This window comes from Opisthorchis viverrini (genome assembly GCF_000715545.1).
Source record: "Opisthorchis viverrini unplaced genomic scaffold opera_v5_228, whole genome shotgun sequence".
Classification (NCBI taxonomy): domain Eukaryota; kingdom Metazoa; phylum Platyhelminthes; class Trematoda; order Opisthorchiida; family Opisthorchiidae; genus Opisthorchis; species Opisthorchis viverrini.
This window is the reverse complement of record NW_008751882.1, coordinates 423,230-442,773: the sequence shown is the minus strand read 5'-3', so window position 1 is coordinate 442,773 and position 19,544 is coordinate 423,230. Positions and strand designations below refer to the sequence as shown.

The following is a 19,544-nucleotide window of genomic DNA, read 5'->3' as shown; positions in this document are numbered from 1 at the left end:
CATATATATTTAAAATTGCCTCCAATCTTGAATGACTGCCTTCCCGGTTAACAATTCAAATGGACCGCCCTTTTTTGGGCTGGTGGAATTGAACCCTATTTCAGTTTTACAAGATATCTATATTCTCCGTTTTTCTTACCACGCAAATCGTTTTTACCGCTCTGGTTATACTATTTTGTACCAAATCCTTAGGCAGCTATATATTGTTTTAATTCATGAGTTTGAGACGCGGTTTCGTTCACGCGTTGACTGTTGATCCATATCGGCTTTGCTTGCCTTTTGGAGTACCTCACCGTTTGTCGAAAACCGTTGAGGTTTGTAATTTTGTATTCCGTGTAACTACTTTCATTTTTTATAGTACAGCACATTTGCGTAGCCATTCGTTCGGAGTTTTGCCGGTTTGGTTGCTAACCTTGGTGCTCGTTGCTCAAGAATTCGAAACGGTCGTTACAGCGACAATCTACTCGTGGTCAAATGACATCCACAGACCAAACCTACACCTTTCAATGACCTTTAGACCGATCACTTTGTTAAACTGATAATTCGCTCCGTTTCGAACTTTGTACGCCATGAGTCTATGGTTTTTATCATCGGATGAGGAATTACTGAAAATGTTCGCTTGTCAACATGCCCCATACAGATTCCCTGCTTTTTACGTTTTTACGTCTTTATTGCTGAAACATACTTGCAGGACACGAGGATGGGATCCGGCAACCAAGTTGAAGGGCTCGAAACTAGGTCTATGGAATGGCAATCCACGATTATATCCACTAGGCTACTAAGGCTACCAATAAATAGTCACTGCACACTGCTTCATCCTATGATTCGTATTCACTACCACCGATTCGCATGGTAACAGTGAGACCTTGAAATCAGTGGAAAGTCACGTCAAGTCTGGTGGTCTGTGTTAGAGTATGGCGTATCTGCTGTGTTTAACAAGCCATCATCATCATCATCATCAACGACAGCATGACATCAGTCTTCAACACTGATGCTTCACTGCCGTACAACCATGATGTATTTGAAGGCCTTACCGTAAAGAAAAGAGTAAGAGTGGACGGGGAAGGGACTTTGTGCTGGCTTACCACAATCATTCCGAGGTGCCTACACCTCCAGACATTCATTCAGGCAATCTGGACAGAAACTGACAACAAGAACGCCACTGACATCGGTTGGCAGCCATATCTTGTAGTATCTCCAACCAGACGCAGTGAGGACCACGCGGTCCCCATCCTGGAAGGTGAGTAGTACCGACAGCACCCAAGCGTTTCGTGCTCTCCTTCATACTCCTCTGCCAAATCAAGGGTTGGCCACCTCTCTGTTTACGCCACTCCGAATTGGGAATGGAAAACAGTACTCTCTTCGGCAAAAGATGATTCGGCATACGTAACACATGTCCGAACCAACGCAGCTTCTGGTGCTGGACACATTCTTCAATCGAACTACCCGTTACACAAACAAAAACGCGCTTTCTAACTGCCTCGTTACGGATTCACCGACACCAACCCACACGAGCTATGGTTCTGAGATAACGATTGTCGAACACCTGAATAGGTCTCAGTTCCGCTGCTCGAATAGGCAGCTATTTGGGGAATAACAGGAAGAATTCTTGTTTGGTTCCTGTTGAGGAAAAGGCAGACAACATACCGACGAGGCGAGAGATTCAAGACCGGGATGGAATTGTGGCCCACGACTCACCTGCCACGTATTAGTCACCAAGTGGCGTACACCAACGAGACCGCGGCGACTCAAGGCAACCAATTTAGCACCGATAAACATGAGATAATCAACGGCGCGTTTGTTCAGATCGAATCGACCAATCTAAAAGCAGTAAGCGAGTTACAGAAAAGAATCATGTCGACCGGTGTGGCGTTCCTCCTGAAAGCCATGATTGAAAAGGAATGAACATCACTTAGTGAACAACACCCGTTAACTGAATGAAACACCAGTTCCAATGTGAGAAAATGTGAACTATCGTCCGTTGCGTGGACCGGGTAAGTACGAGTTGTGCCATCAAGATGATCAAGACATTCGAACATGTTCATCTGTGTTGGAAGCAAGCACAATGCCCCCCTCTCTAAGAAAAAAATATCCCCGCAGACGACAGGTTTGTTGCTCAGTTGCCCACTCATCAACTGACGAGCAGCTCTGTTCTACTCAGAAATAAAGTTCACATCTGATTCACACATCATCTGATGTGTAGTATACCAGAGCTAAACCAGTATAAACCACAAGGTTTCTGTATGAATTATTTGAGAGCATCTTCTGGGCGTGATGGACCACGTGGTAAGAGCGCGAATTTACTGACCAGAAGGTCCGTGGTTCGAACCGGACCTCTGCCTCTCGACTTTCACTGTCTAGGCTTGGGCAACCTTGCGGTATCCCAGCCCTCGTGCTTCCTTCGTGTGGCATGGCAGCTAGGCACCGAAAGGGTGCTACAGCTGAAAGATTTCGATTTTGTAGAGAAAGCAACCTAAACGACAAACAAGATCGATAAACCATTAGCTCGTGATCGTATACCTACGGAACGCCAACCTTCTATGAACGTACATTGAACACATGATATACCTGGAGACAAGGCAAGTTTCGTTCGTATCGGGTGTCAGTATGGTGAAGCATAAAAGCTGCGACCAACACTTTTTGAACAACTCAGTTGTGTGCCCAACGGGTGTGAACGAGAGAGTCAGACGAGCTTCGACCTGATGTTTCGTTCGTTGTTTTTCAACAAAGGCCACTTCATAGCTATGTTGATGGGCTTATTCAATTGGCTACTGCAGTGGACCGGACCAGTTGTTTCGTACAAAAGCTGCACGTTGTGACAGCACAGAGTTTAGAACATCTAAAAAGAGCATCGAAACCTGGCAGTGGTTTGCCCTAGGTTGGGTTAACCGGTCAACAAAAGGGTCCCCACCGCCGTCTTCAGGGTGGCGCTGCCCAGTGGGAGGGCAGTTGGAAAATCAACAATGCGGGCTGATATTGATCGACTACAATCACGTAGTGCATACGAGTCATTCCGATAAAACTCGAGATAGCTCAGTGGTTAGTGCGCGAATACTAACCGTGGTTCGAACCTGACCTCTGCCTCTCGACTTCTCCTGTCTAGGCTTGAGCAACCTGGTAGCAGTAGCCCAGTCCTCGTACTCGCTTCAGGTGGCATGGCAGCCAGGGACCGAAAGGGCGTTGGAACAAAACAAAAAGGATCTACACTGGGTCTATCTTGCCACCGGCCATCCGTAGTGGGCGGCAGTATTCGGGACATTACTGAATTTGACTCATCTTCACTATGGTTTACCAGGCGGCTAGTGTGACCACCTCCAGTACTGAAAGTGCCGGAGACCAAATGCTATAGAAAGCGTTATCTTATGCAATATCTCTACGAGAAGTTCAATGGCTCAAGCACGAATTTCACGGATCGGCGATGAACTTCTAATGCCCAGAGTAGTATATCTTCTCCCCCGTCCCTACTGAATTTTAGAGTCAACCTCGTCGCAACTATTGCTCGAATCCGCAGTAAACACTGATACATAAGTCGCATACCAACACAGAAATCAACCCGTCCAGCTGCGGCACCGTTTCCGTGCATAGTGGTCATCCAACATAAATGAGTCTTTGAGGTTGAAATACTGTCAGTTTGGCAAAATTCAGATAGGGTGCGTCTAGCTGTAGCAACCTTTCGGTGCCTAATTGCCATGCCACCCGAAGGAAGCTGGGATACTGCCAGATTACCCAAACCTGGACGGGGGAAGTCGAGAGGCGGAGGTCAAGTTCGAACCACGAACCTTCCGGCCAGTAAATTCGCGCTCTACCTACTTGGGCCACCTCAGATAGGAGCAATGAAGAAACCACGAATCGGATGAAATCACGAATTCCCTGGCCAGCATGTTGCACTCTAACCATTAGGTTCTCCGAAGCTCACCGGTGGGCGTCAAAGTAACCCAATCGGGACCCGAATAACATCAGGATAAAAAATCCAGTATGTCATGCATAAACTCTAAGTGGAGTGTTATACACTTTCAAGATGTTGAAAACACAAAAACAGTTGGGGGAAAACCACCACGAAAGCGACGGATTAGAACAAATTAGAAAGGAATTTGATTGCAACCATTCGTAACTGATGCACACATGCTCACCAGTTCACTCGCCCACGGGTCGTTCGACCGGGGCAGCGAGGTGTTGAAGTGCCCTGTTGTTCCTGAAACACCTGAAGCCATAAATGAAATCGCCGGCGAAAGTCCATACGTAGCCGGTGAAATAGAGACACCCATTACCCCACCAAGTGATGCGACGGCTGGGTTGACACTTGAAGGTGGAGGGTAAAGACACCATACAGAGATTGTGGAACCGACCGCCGCAGCAACCATACATCCGGAAGCACTAATGCCTGGCGCTGTTGGTGAGGGAGCAGACTGATGGGGTGGTACGGGCGGTGCTTGTGCAGCCTGCGCCGGCAGTTGCGAAGAGCATGAAGTCATCGAAGGACTACTTGCACCTGTCGTGGAAAATGATGTAGGAACACTTGGTAAAGACCCTTGCACAGGCTGTGCAATGTTTTGCTGAACGGCGGGAGCAATCGTTGGACCTGAAGAGGCGGCTGAAAATGATGAAGCACCCGAGCCAACTGCAACCTGCGGGTTGAAAAGTACGCCAAGCCCAACGGTGCCGGTGTGCTTTGTCGTCAAAGCTAAACGGTCGATCGGGGCGGAAAGACTGGGGCTCAACCATACTAGATGCCACCCGGTCGGGTCTTTAAGACTAAAACAAACGAAAACAGAGTAAGCAGCGATCGATTGTATGAGGAAAAAGTGGTTTGGTTTGAAAGAGATTGTGTGTGTGTGTGTGTGTGTGTGTGTGTGTGTGTGTGTGTGTGTGTGTGTGTGTGTGTGTGTGTGTGTGTGTGTGTGTGTGTGTGTGTGTGTGTGTGTGTGTGCGAAAATGGAACTCACTGGAAAACACCAACACAATCTTGATAGACGACTGCCATCAGATTTTGGTGACAAGCAATAAGAGTGACAGGAGCTGTATTGGAAGTTGTTGGGGAAGGACGATCGCGATTGGTCGTGGCGTCGGAAACTGTGGGTTTCGGGATGGGCTCTTGAGGATTCCTACAATGTGAGGAAGTCGAACAACCACATCGAACCGAGAATGAGTGGAAAGATGTCATGTGAGAATGAAATGGAAAAGGCAAACATCCTTCTTTGTGGAGTGGGGGAATCGAGACAAGGAGCTGAATGAGGCTGGATGAGCTTGTGTACAATGATCCTCCTCAAGAAAGTTTCGATACATGGGAAGGGGGTTGGTCTCCCCTGGAGTGTCCCGGGACGTTCACTCACAGAAACTGAGAATGCGGACGATAGTGGTGATCCTGATTCAGATCCTTCAAAAATCCAAAACTCTGCTGCACGGTTCGCCATGCGCTTCACACCTGTAAAATGTAAAGTGCTGCTATAAGACTGGGTGGGATCGAACCCAAACCTCATGCTTTCAGACCTGAGTTCCGGTGGACTGGCTGAAGATGAGATTACTTATCGAATGAGGAAGACTCGGGCGGATTTTGTCAACGTCGGATACCTATGGTGCCGACCTGACGTCAGCTGGTCTGTCAAAGCCAGAGTTGGCATTGTGGCAGTAAGATACATACTGGTTTGTGAATCAGAGACGTGGCATCCACGTACAGAACACATGCGAAAGATATCAGTATTCGATCATCGGTGTCTCCGAAGCATAAGTCGGGTCTGGTGGGAACATGGAATTAGTAGTGGTGAGAAGTAACTCTCCAGCAAGAGAAGGGTTACTCACGCTGCACAGGTGACCCTGATGAGGACATGTACACCGCGTGCCAGAAGATCGTCCGCCTCACACAACTCTTTTTCCCCAGCTCTGTTCTGAGGCTAAGCGACAGAGCGATAGATAGTATATGACCTGGCAACAAAGCATGAAAACATCAACCAGTCGGGTCGACAACTGCCGCCTCCCAAGATGGAGACCATGTGACCCAACTCACCGATGGTTAATGACACTGGCAGAAATGGCCCAATCGCGCGGTCAGTGGAGCCCGTGTATCAAAGCTATCAACAGCTACCGACTTCACCTTGCCGTTACCTCTAAGGCTTGGCTGTATGTCCCACACCCTCCCACTTGCCGGCGATCGAAATTATAGCAACTACAATAAATGCAACTATGGTACACAGTTCATAGATGATCAACTGAACATGGTTCAGTTGGTACGACATTTGAGAAACTGCAGTATGGACACTAACTATAGGGATTCCGAAAGCCCTTCGACAGCCCACAACCAGTTTCCTCCTTTTTGTGACTCATCAAGTAAGCCTAGTCCCCGGGTTTTGCATCTGAACACCAAAGTGAATTACACTCATTCTCGATTTAAGCTGGTGTCAAGGGAAAACTTAACGGAAGAGTATGCTGAACGTGCAATTCAGCCGATTTTGAGGACTAGGCCTACCTGATGAGTCCCAAAGATGGTGGTACCGTTAGCGGGTTCTCAGAAAACTTCTGATTGGCTCGCATGTCAAGAAAACCCTGGTTGTTCCAATGCCCAACCCGTGTTTGTCCAAAACCATTAGCATTATTGTAGCGAACACATGTACACACGACATCGCCGGATGAGCTATCAAGGTGTATAAACCGTCACGATAAGGTCGTTTATGCGAGACGAGATATCTACATTGGAGAGGAGACAGTATGTAGTAAGTGAAACTTAGCAGTTTGGCACCCAATTCCACGCGTTTTCTAGCTAGCTACTACTTAGACAGGAGTACACACCTGTTCTTCAGAAGCTTTAAAAACCGTGTACTTGCCGCACGGTGGTTCCAGTTGCCACATTTTCGTTCACCGATGAGTTGGGGAAGTGGGGGGATAGCTGTGCGATGGAGACAGTAAGTGAGGTAATCGATGCATTAATGTAGGGTTTTCAGTGGACTGGGGAGCTATGCATTGAAGGCAATTGCTTGGACGCATGAGAGCCATTGAGGGAACGACTGTGTCATGTCCAGTAATGTCTCTAACCATTGTGTCCCGTCTCGGGGTCCCCATCCAGGAAGACGGCAATGACCAGCGCAGATGAGTTTGCTGGTAGTGGCTTTCACACTTCCCTGCCAAATCGTTGTTCGACCTCCCCTGGCTCGTTTCCACTCTTAACGTGGTCGTGCTAAAAAAAACCCTTCAGGTCGACTTATATACGGAACACGTGGCCAGGCCAGCGAAACCTATAGTGTGATCAGTTCATCTGCCGTTAGCGAGTTATTTCTCCCGAAAACCATCCGACATGCTTCAACAGTGCTAATCTGGTGTTCCCACCAGACCCACGTAGCGCTCCGAAGACATCGATGGGAAAACACTCAAAGTCTTTTGATACCTTCAGAACGCAGCGGCCACGTTTCTGGCCCGTCAAATAATATGGAGTGCATTGAGTCATTGTAAACTTGACCCTTGACGGATAAACTAATGTCACGACCGATCATTCAGCTGTAGCACCCTTTCGGTGCCTAGCTGCCAAGGCACCAGAAAGAAGCATGAGGGTTGGGATACTTCCAGGTTGCCCAAGCCTGAACAGGGGAAGTCGAGAGGCGGAGGTCGGGTTCGATTCGATCTACTTCGGTCAGTAAATTCGCGCTCTAACCACTCAGCCAACTTGCCCTCAAATTATGTCACGCCTACGCCATGGCTGATTCAGTTCAGGTAGTGTTAACTAGTGACTGGTGATGATAAGCCCAAGACAGAGGGGTTTTCAGCGGAAGGAGCAGCTGTAAAAACATCGTGCTTGTCGTACAGTAGTTATAGCTGCCACATTTTCGTTCGCCCACGATTTGGGGATGTGGAGTAGATAGCTGCGCATTGGAGGCAGTGGCTGATATAAATGGTGCGTAAAAACAGGAGTACCTTAACCGCTGGTAACCATATGTACTATTAGTTTACATACCTCTTCTAATTTCGACGGGTTTGCCACCATCATCGGACTCAGGGTACGTACCGGGTAGTACAGTGGCGCAATTTCCGTATACGACAGAAGTATTGGTAGGTGTGGCGAGAGGGTTACCGTTCCAAGTTGTTGATGAAAATGAGCTATGTAACGATATGTAACGATTTTATCTGACTGGCTGGAACAACAGCAGAAATATGTTCATGAAACAAAAGCGCTACTATTTATGTAGCGAGTGCTTTGCAATCAGTTGACTGCAATTAATGAGCTGTGTGTCCGGATGAAGTGCATTCGTCTTGGAAAACAGTGACTTTACACTGTTAGTTAATTTTCAGTAAGCCCTTTTCTATTGCACGGCATATTAGTGTTCACTTTCTTGGAAGTTATGGGTGTTACGCGAAGTAGTAATATAGCAAACTCGTGAAATTAGACCCTACATTAAAAGGGGGAGAATCGTCGTTCAGATGTAGCACCCTCTTGGTGCAAAGCTGCCATGCTAACGGAAGGATCCACCATGAGTGGGATACTTCCAGGTTGTCCAAGCCTAGACATGAGGAGTCCAGATGATGAGGTTGGGTTCAAACCGCGCACCTTTCGGCCCGTAAGCTGGTGCCTTAACCATTGAACTACCTCGGGAGAGGTGACAGCTTGCAAAGAGGTGTCCATGTTGCACCCTGAGCACAAAATATGGAAAGTTTCCCTCCAATGGATTTACAGATTCGTGAATCTGTTGGTTCACAAAAGACAACCGACCACCTTTTTCTCCTCAAGATGGTGGAAACAGAGAACCAGTGTCTACTTACTCCGTAGCAATTTTCAATTCTTCCGTCCGCAGAACTGGAAAGAGAACAAAATAGTTCAGGAATTAAAAAAGCGTTTTCTATTTCACTTTAATTACTTTGATAGAAGAGCGAGTGACCAAGAAGGGTGAAATGAGAATGACCATTACTGATGTCATCTTAATAGGCAGATAGCGGCCATATAATTCCAAGAAATCACACAGGCCGAACTCGTGGCAGGGTGTTGGAATGCCATAGCTAAAACTGAAGCTCTCCAGCTCAATTCGCAGATACCTTGAGGTAAATCTGTGAACTCAATTCACACCAATGACCCAGTCGTGACAAACCCGAATGGCAGCTTGAACAAAGCAACGCAATGACTAATACTGCTAGGTTGCCCGTGCCCATATTTAGGCGATCAAAAATCAATCCAAACAGGTGTAGATGAATGACTGTGAAGCATGTGGCGTATTGCAGGAACTTCAAGTGGTACTCCCAATCAGGGCTCCGCATCGAACCGGCATGCGATAGCTCAAGTGGTTATTTTGTGTTCAGAGGTAGCAAAACTAGCCCCGTCGTATTCATTATCATCATCATCGTCAAAGACAGCAACACCAGCGTTAGTACTGATGCTTCACTGCCGTACAACCATCTTCGTCGTATTCACTGGTTGTTCAAGATTGACTGCGCTCTTACCCATATTCAAATGAATCTTCCACGTTTCTGAAAACTGGGGACGAGATGGCTCAGGTGGTTAGAGCGCGAAGTTACTGACCGTGGTTCGAACCCGACCTCTGCCTCTCGACTTCTCCTGTCTAGGCTTTAGAAACCTGACAACCTCGTGGGGTAGCATGGCCGCTAGGCACCGGAAGGGTGTTACAGCTGAACGATCTGTCTTCACTACTCAATGGGACCTGGTAGTAAGACATAAAACCGCTAATCCGTAAACTCAGTCACTTCGGCAGCTACTGTCTTCTAGGAATAAGACCTCGCAAGATATGCATGTGATAACAAATACTCAAGACATGGTCCGAACGTGTATTCATCTTGAGTCTCAAACAATATCACGCGCATTTCTTAGTATTCACCATTTTTACGTGGGTGCCTGGCTGTGGTGTCAGGAGGGGCAGAAGTCACATCGAACTACTAAGAAAACCCAGAAAAACATATGTTCTTCCAGCTGTCACTGACAATAAGTTCTCCCTGCTACACTTTAGCAAAGAATAATTAAAGGTCACCTCGACGAAGCCACAATATGTAAGCAAATAAAGTACGGTTAGAAGAAACCTATATTCAGGAAACTCACTAGCTACTACGACATTCAACAGAAATCAACATTTAAAAATAGCAAGTGTACTCACATGGTGAGGGGAAATACCCGTGGAACAAGAGATCACCACAATTTCCTGTAAATACCTCCTCGCAAAGAGAAAGCTTTTTGACTACATGATCAAGTAGGTTGGATAATAGAAGAACAAACCTAATGAATCCAATCCGTAAAATTCAGCTTCGTTCCGTAGAGTGATGGGATCTATCCCTGACACATTTAGCTCCCGTGTACGGAGATAGTTCAGTATGACAGCAAACAGATCTGGATCACGGTCAATAAAATACTGCAGAGGCTGAAATTTGTCCAGTCCAGACTTACCGCGCCATCTTCGTCCTTACAAGAGGGAATCCGACCACCTAGGAGGCTTCAACCACATTTTGTAAACTACATTTTGCGTAACTTCAAACTTACACACTGAAGAAAGAATCTCCACTCCACAGTAAGGTGTTGCGTGATGTGGAAAATCTGCATGATTAGCGAGGCTGATTTACAGGAAAAATTGAAACTACTTTCGTCCACCCACGTTTAGATGAACGATCTCATAAGTGGAAACCAATCGATCGGATAGTAACATCTTGATCGTCACAAATAAAAAGTCATAAAGGAATATTGAAGGATGTAGCAGTTGGGTGTCCTCAAAAGAGACATTTCTGTAGCACTGTCAGCAGCATTGGTTCCTGAAGGAAATAACCCTTTGAAACAATAGATAGAAAAACATAAAGACCAGTGGCTATCCAAAGACAGGTCAGACTGCGGGGTACAAACAGCCTCACTCCACGTCTTTACTACAACTGGTCGCCGACATAAGGAATATGGATCGTCTAGTGATCGGACTTCCACAGAAAGCGGTTACATTCCTCCCCGCCCAACCCCTTTCAAAGAGAATTTACCGGGACGGTGAACGCGCAAAACCGTTCTGCGTCGCACGAAATGTAGCTTTAAATGGCCGTTGCGGCAATCGCCCCAAACCGGGTGTAGAAGAGAATGTGAAACAAAAAGGTTGGCAAGCACTATCTGTTAGTAGTCAAGGATGCTAACACACCCAGCGATATTTAATTACATACTTGAACTAACCCGATTGAAATGATGAGGCAACTAGCTCAGTGATGAAGTTATTCCTATGGCGTTTCATAGTTGTTTGGTATGACTATAAGGGGGCGAGGTGGCTCAGTGTTCAGAGCGCGAATTCACTGACCGCAAGGTCCGTGTTTCAAACCCGACCTCTGCCTCCCGACTTCCCCTGTTCGGGCTCGGGCAACCTGACAGTATCCCAGCCCTCGTGCTTCCTTTGGGTGGCATGGCAGCTAGGCACCGAAAGGGTATTACAGTTGAACGATATTTTGTTTAGCTATAACCATGCTCACCGATAACGCTCGGTTCTTTTCAGCTATCTCATGGTGGATAAGTATGAGCCCCGATTCAGCGGGAAACATAATGTGAACCGCGATCCCTTAGAAAAATTTTTTCGGTTCACATCCTTTTGGTGGAGGCGGTCACTCAGAGGGCCAGGGTGAATTTCGTCCGCATGCCAACCGATGAACCTTACAACAAGGACTAGTGGTACGACGAGAGATATCGTCGAGCGATATCATGCCATCTACGTAGCAATCTGCAAGTGGATAGTTTCACATCACGCCAACGGGCTACCATATCGCTGACTTCTGCTGGAGAATAAAAAAAATCATTCGGCTGTAGTACCCTTTCGGTACCTAACTGCCATTGCACCAGAGGGAAGCACGAGGGCTGGGATACTGTCAGGTTGCCCAAGCCTGAACAGGGGAAGTCGAGAGGCAGAGGTCGGGTTCGAACCACGGACTTTCCGGTTAGTAAATTCGCGCTTTAACTACTGAGCCATCTTGCTCCCCTGCTGGAAAACAGTCCCGTTCTGTCCACATCGTGCAGTCGCCCATGCCCAACAAGCTGCGGCAGTCTGCGCGAATAACGATCCGGTCCTGTTGTGAACTATTACAAACCGCAGCTCCAGAACCCTAGTGACGGGAAAAAGACACCAAATAAGCATACAACAGGATTATTGCGAACACACGAAGGCGGAAATACAGGAGAGAGGCGGTATTTCAAGCGCATTTTCGGCATGACAAGTTTGAAGTTAGAGCACAGCATAATGGGGTAAAATGTTATAACCCGAGGCTTTGGTTGCAACAACCTTTTACAAGGGATCAAGGATGTTCGATCGACGTCGAGTGTATCGTGGCACCACTTCTAGAGCAGAATTGAACATTTGAGCGTCGTTGACTGAAGGCATAGGTTTTTAATCGGCGGTGGGCTTTTCTGGCCTGGAGACTCGGTGACTTCCCTGAAGCGATTTCGGCAGGACTGGCGGTCCCCACTAGGTTTATGAGGGAATTTTCAAAAAATCTGACCCTCTTAACAATTTCAACTTGCAATATCGAACATTGAAACAATGATGAAGGCAGGGATTATCAATGTTCCACTTGACGGTACGAGTAGATCTTCTGTCGTTCCCATTTGGATGACAGCGCGAACTCCGACACAAACCCGATGTCATGAATCTAGCCTTGTTGTTGCCTTGCTTTGTAGTCCCCGTTGCAGAACCGTTTGCCGGATTGCTTAACAATATGTTGCTTTGCTTTGAAGCTCTAGTGCCCCTATTGCCCAACTCCTAGACATCAAATTATGTCACGCCTACGCCATGGCTGATTCAGGGCGACTAGTGTTAACTAGTGACTGGTGATGATAAGCCCAAGACAGAGGGGTTTTCAGCGGAAGGAGCAGCTGTAAAAACATCGTGCTTGTCGTACAGTAGTTATAGCTGCCACATTTTCGTTCGCCCACGATTTGGGGATGTGGAGTAGATAGCTGCGCATTGGAGGCAGTGGCTGATATAAATGGTGCGTAAAAACAGGAGTACCTTAACCGCTGGTAACCATATGTACTATTAGTTTACATACCTCTTCTAATTTCGACGGGTTTGCCACCATCATCGGACTCAGGGTACGTACCGGGTAGTACAGTGGCGCAATTTCCGTATACGACAGAAGTATTGGTAGGTGTGGCGAGAGGGTTACCGTTCCAAGTTGTTGATGAAAATGAGCTATGTAACGATATGTAACGATTTTATCTGACTGGCTGGAACAACAGCAGAAATATGTTCATGAAACAAAAGCGCTACTATTTATGTAGCGAGTGCTTTGCAATCAGTTGACTGCAATTAATGAGCTGTGTGTCCGGATGAAGTGCATTCGTCTTGGAAAACAGTGACTTTACACTGTTAGTTAATTTTCAGTAAGCCCTTTTCTATTGCACGGCATATTAGTGTTCACTTTCTTGGAAGTTATGGGTGTTACGCGAAGTAGTAATATAGCAAACTCGTGAAATTAGACCCTACATTAAAAGGGGGAGAATCGTCGTTCAGATGTAGCACCCTCTTGGTGCAAAGCTGCCATGCTAACGGAAGGATCCACCATGAGTGGGATACTTCCAGGTTGTCCAAGCCTAGACATGAGGAGTCCAGATGATGAGGTTGGGTTCAAACCGCGCACCTTTCGGCCCGTAAGCTGGTGCCTTAACCATTGAACTACCTCGGGAGAGGTGACAGCTTGCAAAGAGGTGTCCATGTTGCACCCTGAGCACAAAATATGGAAAGTTTCCCTCCAATGGATTTACAGATTCGTGAATCTGTTGGTTCACAAAAGACAACCGACCACCTTTTTCTCCTCAAGATGGTGGAAACAGAGAACCAGTGTCTACTTACTCCGTAGCAATTTTCAATTCTTCCGTCCGCAGAACTGGAAAGAGAACAAAATAGTTCAGGAATTAAAAAAGCGTTTTCTATTTCACTTTAATTACTTTGATAGAAGAGCGAGTGACCAAGAAGGGTGAAATGAGAATGACCATTACTGATGTCATCTTAATAGGCAGATAGCGGCCATATAATTCCAAGAAATCACACAGGCCGAACTCGTGGCAGGGTGTTGGAATGCCATAGCTAAAACTGAAGCTCTCCAGCTCAATTCGCAGATACCTTGAGGTAAATCTGTGAACTCAATTCACACCAATGACCCAGTCGTGACAAACCCGAATGGCAGCTTGAACAAAGCAACGCAATGACTAATACTGCTAGGTTGCCCGTGCCCATATTTAGGCGATCAAAAATCAATCCAAACAGGTGTAGATGAATGACTGTGAAGCATGTGGCGTATTGCAGGAACTTCAAGTGGTACTCCCAATCAGGGCTCCGCATCGAACCGGCATGCGATAGCTCAAGTGGTTATTTTGTGTTCAGAGGTAGCAAAACTAGCCCCGTCGTATTCATTATCATCATCATCGTCAAAGACAGCAACACCAGCGTTAGTACTGATGCTTCACTGCCGTACAACCATCTTCGTCGTATTCACTGGTTGTTCAAGATTGACTGCGCTCTTACCCATATTCAAATGAATCTTCCACGTTTCTGAAAACTGGGGACGAGATGGCTCAGGTGGTTAGAGCGCGAAGTTACTGACCGTGGTTCGAACCCGACCTCTGCCTCTCGACTTCTCCTGTCTAGGCTTTAGAAACCTGACAACCTCGTGGGGTAGCATGGCCGCTAGGCACCGGAAGGGTGTTACAGCTGAACGATCTGTCTTCACTACTCAATGGGACCTGGTAGTAAGACATAAAACCGCTAATCCGTAAACTCAGTCACTTCGGCAGCTACTGTCTTCTAGGAATAAGACCTCGCAAGATATGCATGTGATAACAAATACTCAAGACATGGTCCGAACGTGTATTCATCTTGAGTCTCAAACAATATCACGCGCATTTCTTAGTATTCACCATTTTTACGTGGGTGCCTGGCTGTGGTGTCAGGAGGGGCAGAAGTCACATCGAACTACTAAGAAAACCCAGAAAAACATATGTTCTTCCAGCTGTCACTGACAATAAGTTCTCCCTGCTACACTTTAGCAAAGAATAATTAAAGGTCACCTCGACGAAGCCACAATATGTAAGCAAATAAAGTACGGTTAGAAGAAACCTATATTCAGGAAACTCACTAGCTACTACGACATTCAACAGAAATCAACATTTAAAAATAGCAAGTGTACTCACATGGTGAGGGGAAATACCCGTGGAACAAGAGATCACCACAATTTCCTGTAAATACCTCCTCGCAAAGAGAAAGCTTTTTGACTACATGATCAAGTAGGTTGGATAATAGAAGAACAAACCTAATGAATCCAATCCGTAAAATTCAGCTTCGTTCCGTAGAGTGATGGGATCTATCCCTGACACATTTAGCTCCCGTGTACGGAGATAGTTCAGTATGACAGCAAACAGATCTGGATCACGGTCAATAAAATACTGCAGAGGCTGAAATTTGTCCAGTCCAGACTTACCGCGCCATCTTCGTCCTTACAAGAGGGAATCCGACCACCTAGGAGGCTTCAACCACATTTTGTAAACTACATTTTGCGTAACTTCAAACTTACACACTGAAGAAAGAATCTCCACTCCACAGTAAGGTGTTGCGTGATGTGGAAAATCTGCATGATTAGCGAGGCTGATTTACAGGAAAAATTGAAACTACTTTCGTCCACCCACGTTTAGATGAACGATCTCATAAGTGGAAACCAATCGATCGGATAGTAACATCTTGATCGTCACAAATAAAAAGTCATAAAGGAATATTGAAGGATGTAGCAGTTGGGTGTCCTCAAAAGAGACATTTCTGTAGCACTGTCAGCAGCATTGGTTCCTGAAGGAAATAACCCTTTGAAACAATAGATAGAAAAACATAAAGACCAGTGGCTATCCAAAGACAGGTCAGACTGCGGGGTACAAACAGCCTCACTCCACGTCTTTACTACAACTGGTCGCCGACATAAGGAATATGGATCGTCTAGTGATCGGACTTCCACAGAAAGCGGTTACATTCCTCCCCGCCCAACCCCTTTCAAAGAGAATTTACCGGGACGGTGAACGCGCAAAACCGTTCTGCGTCGCACGAAATGTAGCTTTAAATGGCCGTTGCGGCAATCGCCCCAAACCGGGTGTAGAAGAGAATGTGAAACAAAAAGGTTGGCAAGCACTATCTGTTAGTAGTCAAGGATGCTAACACACCCAGCGATATTTAATTACATACTTGAACTAACCCGATTGAAATGATGAGGCAACTAGCTCAGTGATGAAGTTATTCCTATGGCGTTTCATAGTTGTTTGGTATGACTATAAGGGGGCGAGGTGGCTCAGTGTTCAGAGCGCGAATTCACTGACCGCAAGGTCCGTGTTTCAAACCCGACCTCTGCCTCCCGACTTCCCCTGTTCGGGCTCGGGCAACCTGACAGTATCCCAGCCCTCGTGCTTCCTTTGGGTGGCATGGCAGCTAGGCACCGAAAAGGGTATTAAGTTGAACGATATTTTGTTTAGCTATAACCATGCTCACCGATAACGCTCGGTTCTTTTCAGCTATCTCATGGTGGATAAGTATGAGCCCCGATTCAGCGGGAAACATAATGTGAACCGCGATCCCTTAGAAAAATTTTTTCGGTTCACATCCTTTTGGTGGAGGCGGTCACTCAGAGGGCCAGGGTGAATTTCGTCCGCATGCCAACCGATGAACCTTACAACAAGGACTAGTGGTACGACGAGAGATATCGTCGAGCGATATCATGCCATCTACGTAGCAATCTGCAAGTGGATAGTTTCACATCACGCCAACGGGCTACCATATCGCTGACTTCTGCTGGAGAATAAAAAAAATCATTCGGCTGTAGTACCCTTTCGGTACCTAACTGCCATTGCACCAGAGGGAAGCACGAGGGCTGGGATACTGTCAGGTTGCCCAAGCCTGAACAGGGGAAGTCGAGAGGCAGAGGTCGGGTTCGAACCACGGACTTTCCGGTTAGTAAATTCGCGCTTTAACTACTGAGCCATCTTGCTCCCCTGCTGGAAAACAGTCCCGTTCTGTCCACATCGTGCAGTCGCCCATGCCCAACAAGCTGCGGCAGTCTGCGCGAATAACGATCCGGTCCTGTTGTGAACTATTACAAACCGCAGCTCCAGAACCCTAGTGACGGGAAAAAGACACCAAATAAGCATACAACAGGATTATTGCGAACACACGAAGGCGGAAATACAGGAGAGAGGCGGTATTTCAAGCGCATTTTCGGCATGACAAGTTTGAAGTTAGAGCACAGCATAATGGGGTAAAATGTTATAACCCGAGGCTTTGGTTGCAACAACCTTTTACAAGGGATCAAGGATGTTCGATCGACGTCGAGTGTATCGTGGCACCACTTCTAGAGCAGAATTGAACATTTGAGCGTCGTTGACTGAAGGCATAGGTTTTTAATCGGCGGTGGGCTTTTCTGGCCTGGAGACTCGGTGACTTCCCTGAAGCGATTTCGGCAGGACTGGCGGTCCCCACTAGGTTTATGAGGGAATTTTCAAAAAATCTGACCCTCTTAACAATTTCAACTTGCAATATCGAACATTGAAACAATGATGAAGGCAGGGATTATCAATGTTCCACTTGACGGTACGAGTAGATCTTCTGTCGTTCCCATTTGGATGACAGCGCGAACTCCGACACAAACCCGATGTCATGAATCTAGCCTTGTTGTTGCCTTGCTTTGTAGTCCCCGTTGCAGAACCGTTTGCCGGATTGCTTAACAATATGTTGCTTTGCTTTGAAGCTCTAGTGCCCCTATTGCCCAACTCCTAGACACTGAATATTCCTCCAGCAATCATTATGTAGTTGCTCACCATACTAATACTTTCATAAGCTTGTCATCCGATTTGTGTGGTGCATTGCCAAACGATTGCCCTTGATGTTGTTGAATGTGTGCAACCAATTTTGATATACAGTAATAGTGTCGTCGAACTGTTTCATCAAAAGCCCGATCGACTCACCTCTTAGCTATGACTCTCAGGCACCAGTAGTCAGGCAACCTACAGCTTTCGCATATTTCTGCACCGCAAAGATTTAGTCTCGTACTCGTACGGCATAGAGCATGCACGGGCTTGTAAGAATAAATGAACAGCAGCGGCATTTTTCCAATGCGTTGCTACCGTACAAACCGGAAGGGACGGCAACAGATAAGCCACTGCCGGGCCATCCAACATATGTAAAAGTGAAACCCATTTCAACATAAGTTTCCGACCTCACAATGTACATGCTGCTGCCTGAAAGGCGCCCTCATCCTTCAAGTTCAGCACACCACTGGACTTGGTCTCATGGCCGCTGAATGCCTAGAGTAAATTGCCAACAGTTTGCCTTATCTATCTAAAGATGAAACACCGTTGCCATGTCTTGCATACTCTTCCGATACAGCAAACGTTGACGCCCAAAAAATAGAATATGAACGATTTTGCTGTCACGCAGCGACGAAAATGGATGCTACCATGTGGAGCGTGTACTTCGATAAAATCATCATTAGCACAGAACATTAGTGTTTCACTGCCGTACAGCACTACTTGGGAAAAGCATCAAAACGAAAAAAGGGACAGAAAAGGACAACGTCGGCAAACTTACCACACAACTCTACGGTGCCTAAAACTCCAACACTCACCAGGGAAATCCATATAGGAATTGATATCATGAACGCCACTGATATCGGGTAGTCGCCTTTCGGCATTTAGATTTAAGCACAAAGAGGACCACGGGAGTTCCATCTTGAAACCAAGGCTTCCCGCAAAATATGCCATTCTTTTCTACCAGGTCATTATGTCTAGTTCTAGGTTTCCGCCACTCTGAATTACATACGGAACACAACACCATCGGTAAATGGTAACTCGACACCCATAGTAAACGGCCCAGCCTTCTTAGCCAGCGGTGCTGAAGGCATTCCTCAAGTAAAGTACGGTCCACTTCACTAAACACTCGTTCCATGATAAATTACGCGAGAAGTCTTCAATTCTAACCAATGCCCGCAGAGGATCAAAAACCTACAAATGTCTCAGATCCTCCACTCGTAGTAGCTAAGTTTCGCAGTCCACAATACTATACCACTCATTGTACTTTGATACACACCATCCGTCACAAAGAGACTGAACCTTACCGTGATGTGATATGCCGGCCTGGGTATTCTACTCAACGACCGAGCGTACGGTCTCTGCTTGGATGCCCGTTAATAGTCACCTCTGCGCGGCTTGTTTGGCAACGTCTCTGAGAGTCTCGCAAACTGTTTATTGCGACTGCTTACATCCCAAAAGACCATAGCTCTAAAGCTGCCAAAGATCTATGGTGCTCTAAGTGCTCTTTTACACCGGGCTAAAAGCTCAGACACCGTTGTGGTTGCTGGTGACATGAACGCCCAGGAAGATGATCCAAGCGCTGCTGAGGTCCATTAGGTGGTCATAGTGGGTTGGATACGAGATGCATGTACAACGGAAATCGTCTGCTCCAGATGTATACCGAGCACAGACTTTTACTATTCGATACCAATCTCCGGAAAAGCGGAAATTACTTGACGGTATGGTCATCATCATCATCATCATCATCATCATCATCATCATCATTATCATCATCATCAACGAC

General features: G+C 46.6%; 2 protein-coding genes across 2 annotated transcripts in view; one reads left to right on the top strand and one right to left on the bottom strand.

Annotated features, from left to right (window-relative positions):
* Positions 1–3,237, top strand: part of T265_08568 (hypothetical protein) — a gene marked incomplete at both ends in the record, with an annotated part of 18,503 nt that extends 15,266 nt beyond the window's left edge. The window contains 2 exons of the mRNA XM_009174413.1: positions 1,129–1,240; positions 3,104–3,237. Coding sequence (XP_009172677.1) covers positions 1,129–1,240; positions 3,104–3,237 — 246 coding nt within the window. The remainder of the gene's footprint in view (positions 1–1,128; positions 1,241–3,103) is intronic.
* T265_08567 (hypothetical protein) overlaps positions 1–18,679 on the bottom strand; it is a gene marked incomplete at both ends in the record, with an annotated part of 51,122 nt that extends 32,443 nt beyond the window's left edge. Inside the window, 16 exons of the mRNA XM_009174412.1 lie at positions 1,699–1,821; positions 4,131–4,752; positions 4,944–5,102; positions 8,740–8,773; positions 10,077–10,157; positions 10,196–10,328; positions 10,364–10,409; positions 10,457–10,510; positions 10,555–10,695; positions 13,732–13,855; positions 15,116–15,196; positions 15,235–15,367; positions 15,403–15,448; positions 15,496–15,549; positions 15,594–15,734; positions 18,540–18,679. Of these exons, the coding sequence (XP_009172676.1) occupies positions 1,699–1,821; positions 4,131–4,752; positions 4,944–5,102; positions 8,740–8,773; positions 10,077–10,157; positions 10,196–10,328; positions 10,364–10,409; positions 10,457–10,510; positions 10,555–10,619 (1,317 nt within the window). The remainder of the gene's footprint in view (positions 1–1,698; positions 1,822–4,130; positions 4,753–4,943; positions 5,103–8,739; positions 8,774–10,076; positions 10,158–10,195; positions 10,329–10,363; positions 10,410–10,456; positions 10,511–10,554; positions 10,696–13,731; positions 13,856–15,115; positions 15,197–15,234; positions 15,368–15,402; positions 15,449–15,495; positions 15,550–15,593; positions 15,735–18,539) is intronic.
* Between the last annotated feature and the right edge of the window lie 865 nt (positions 18,680–19,544).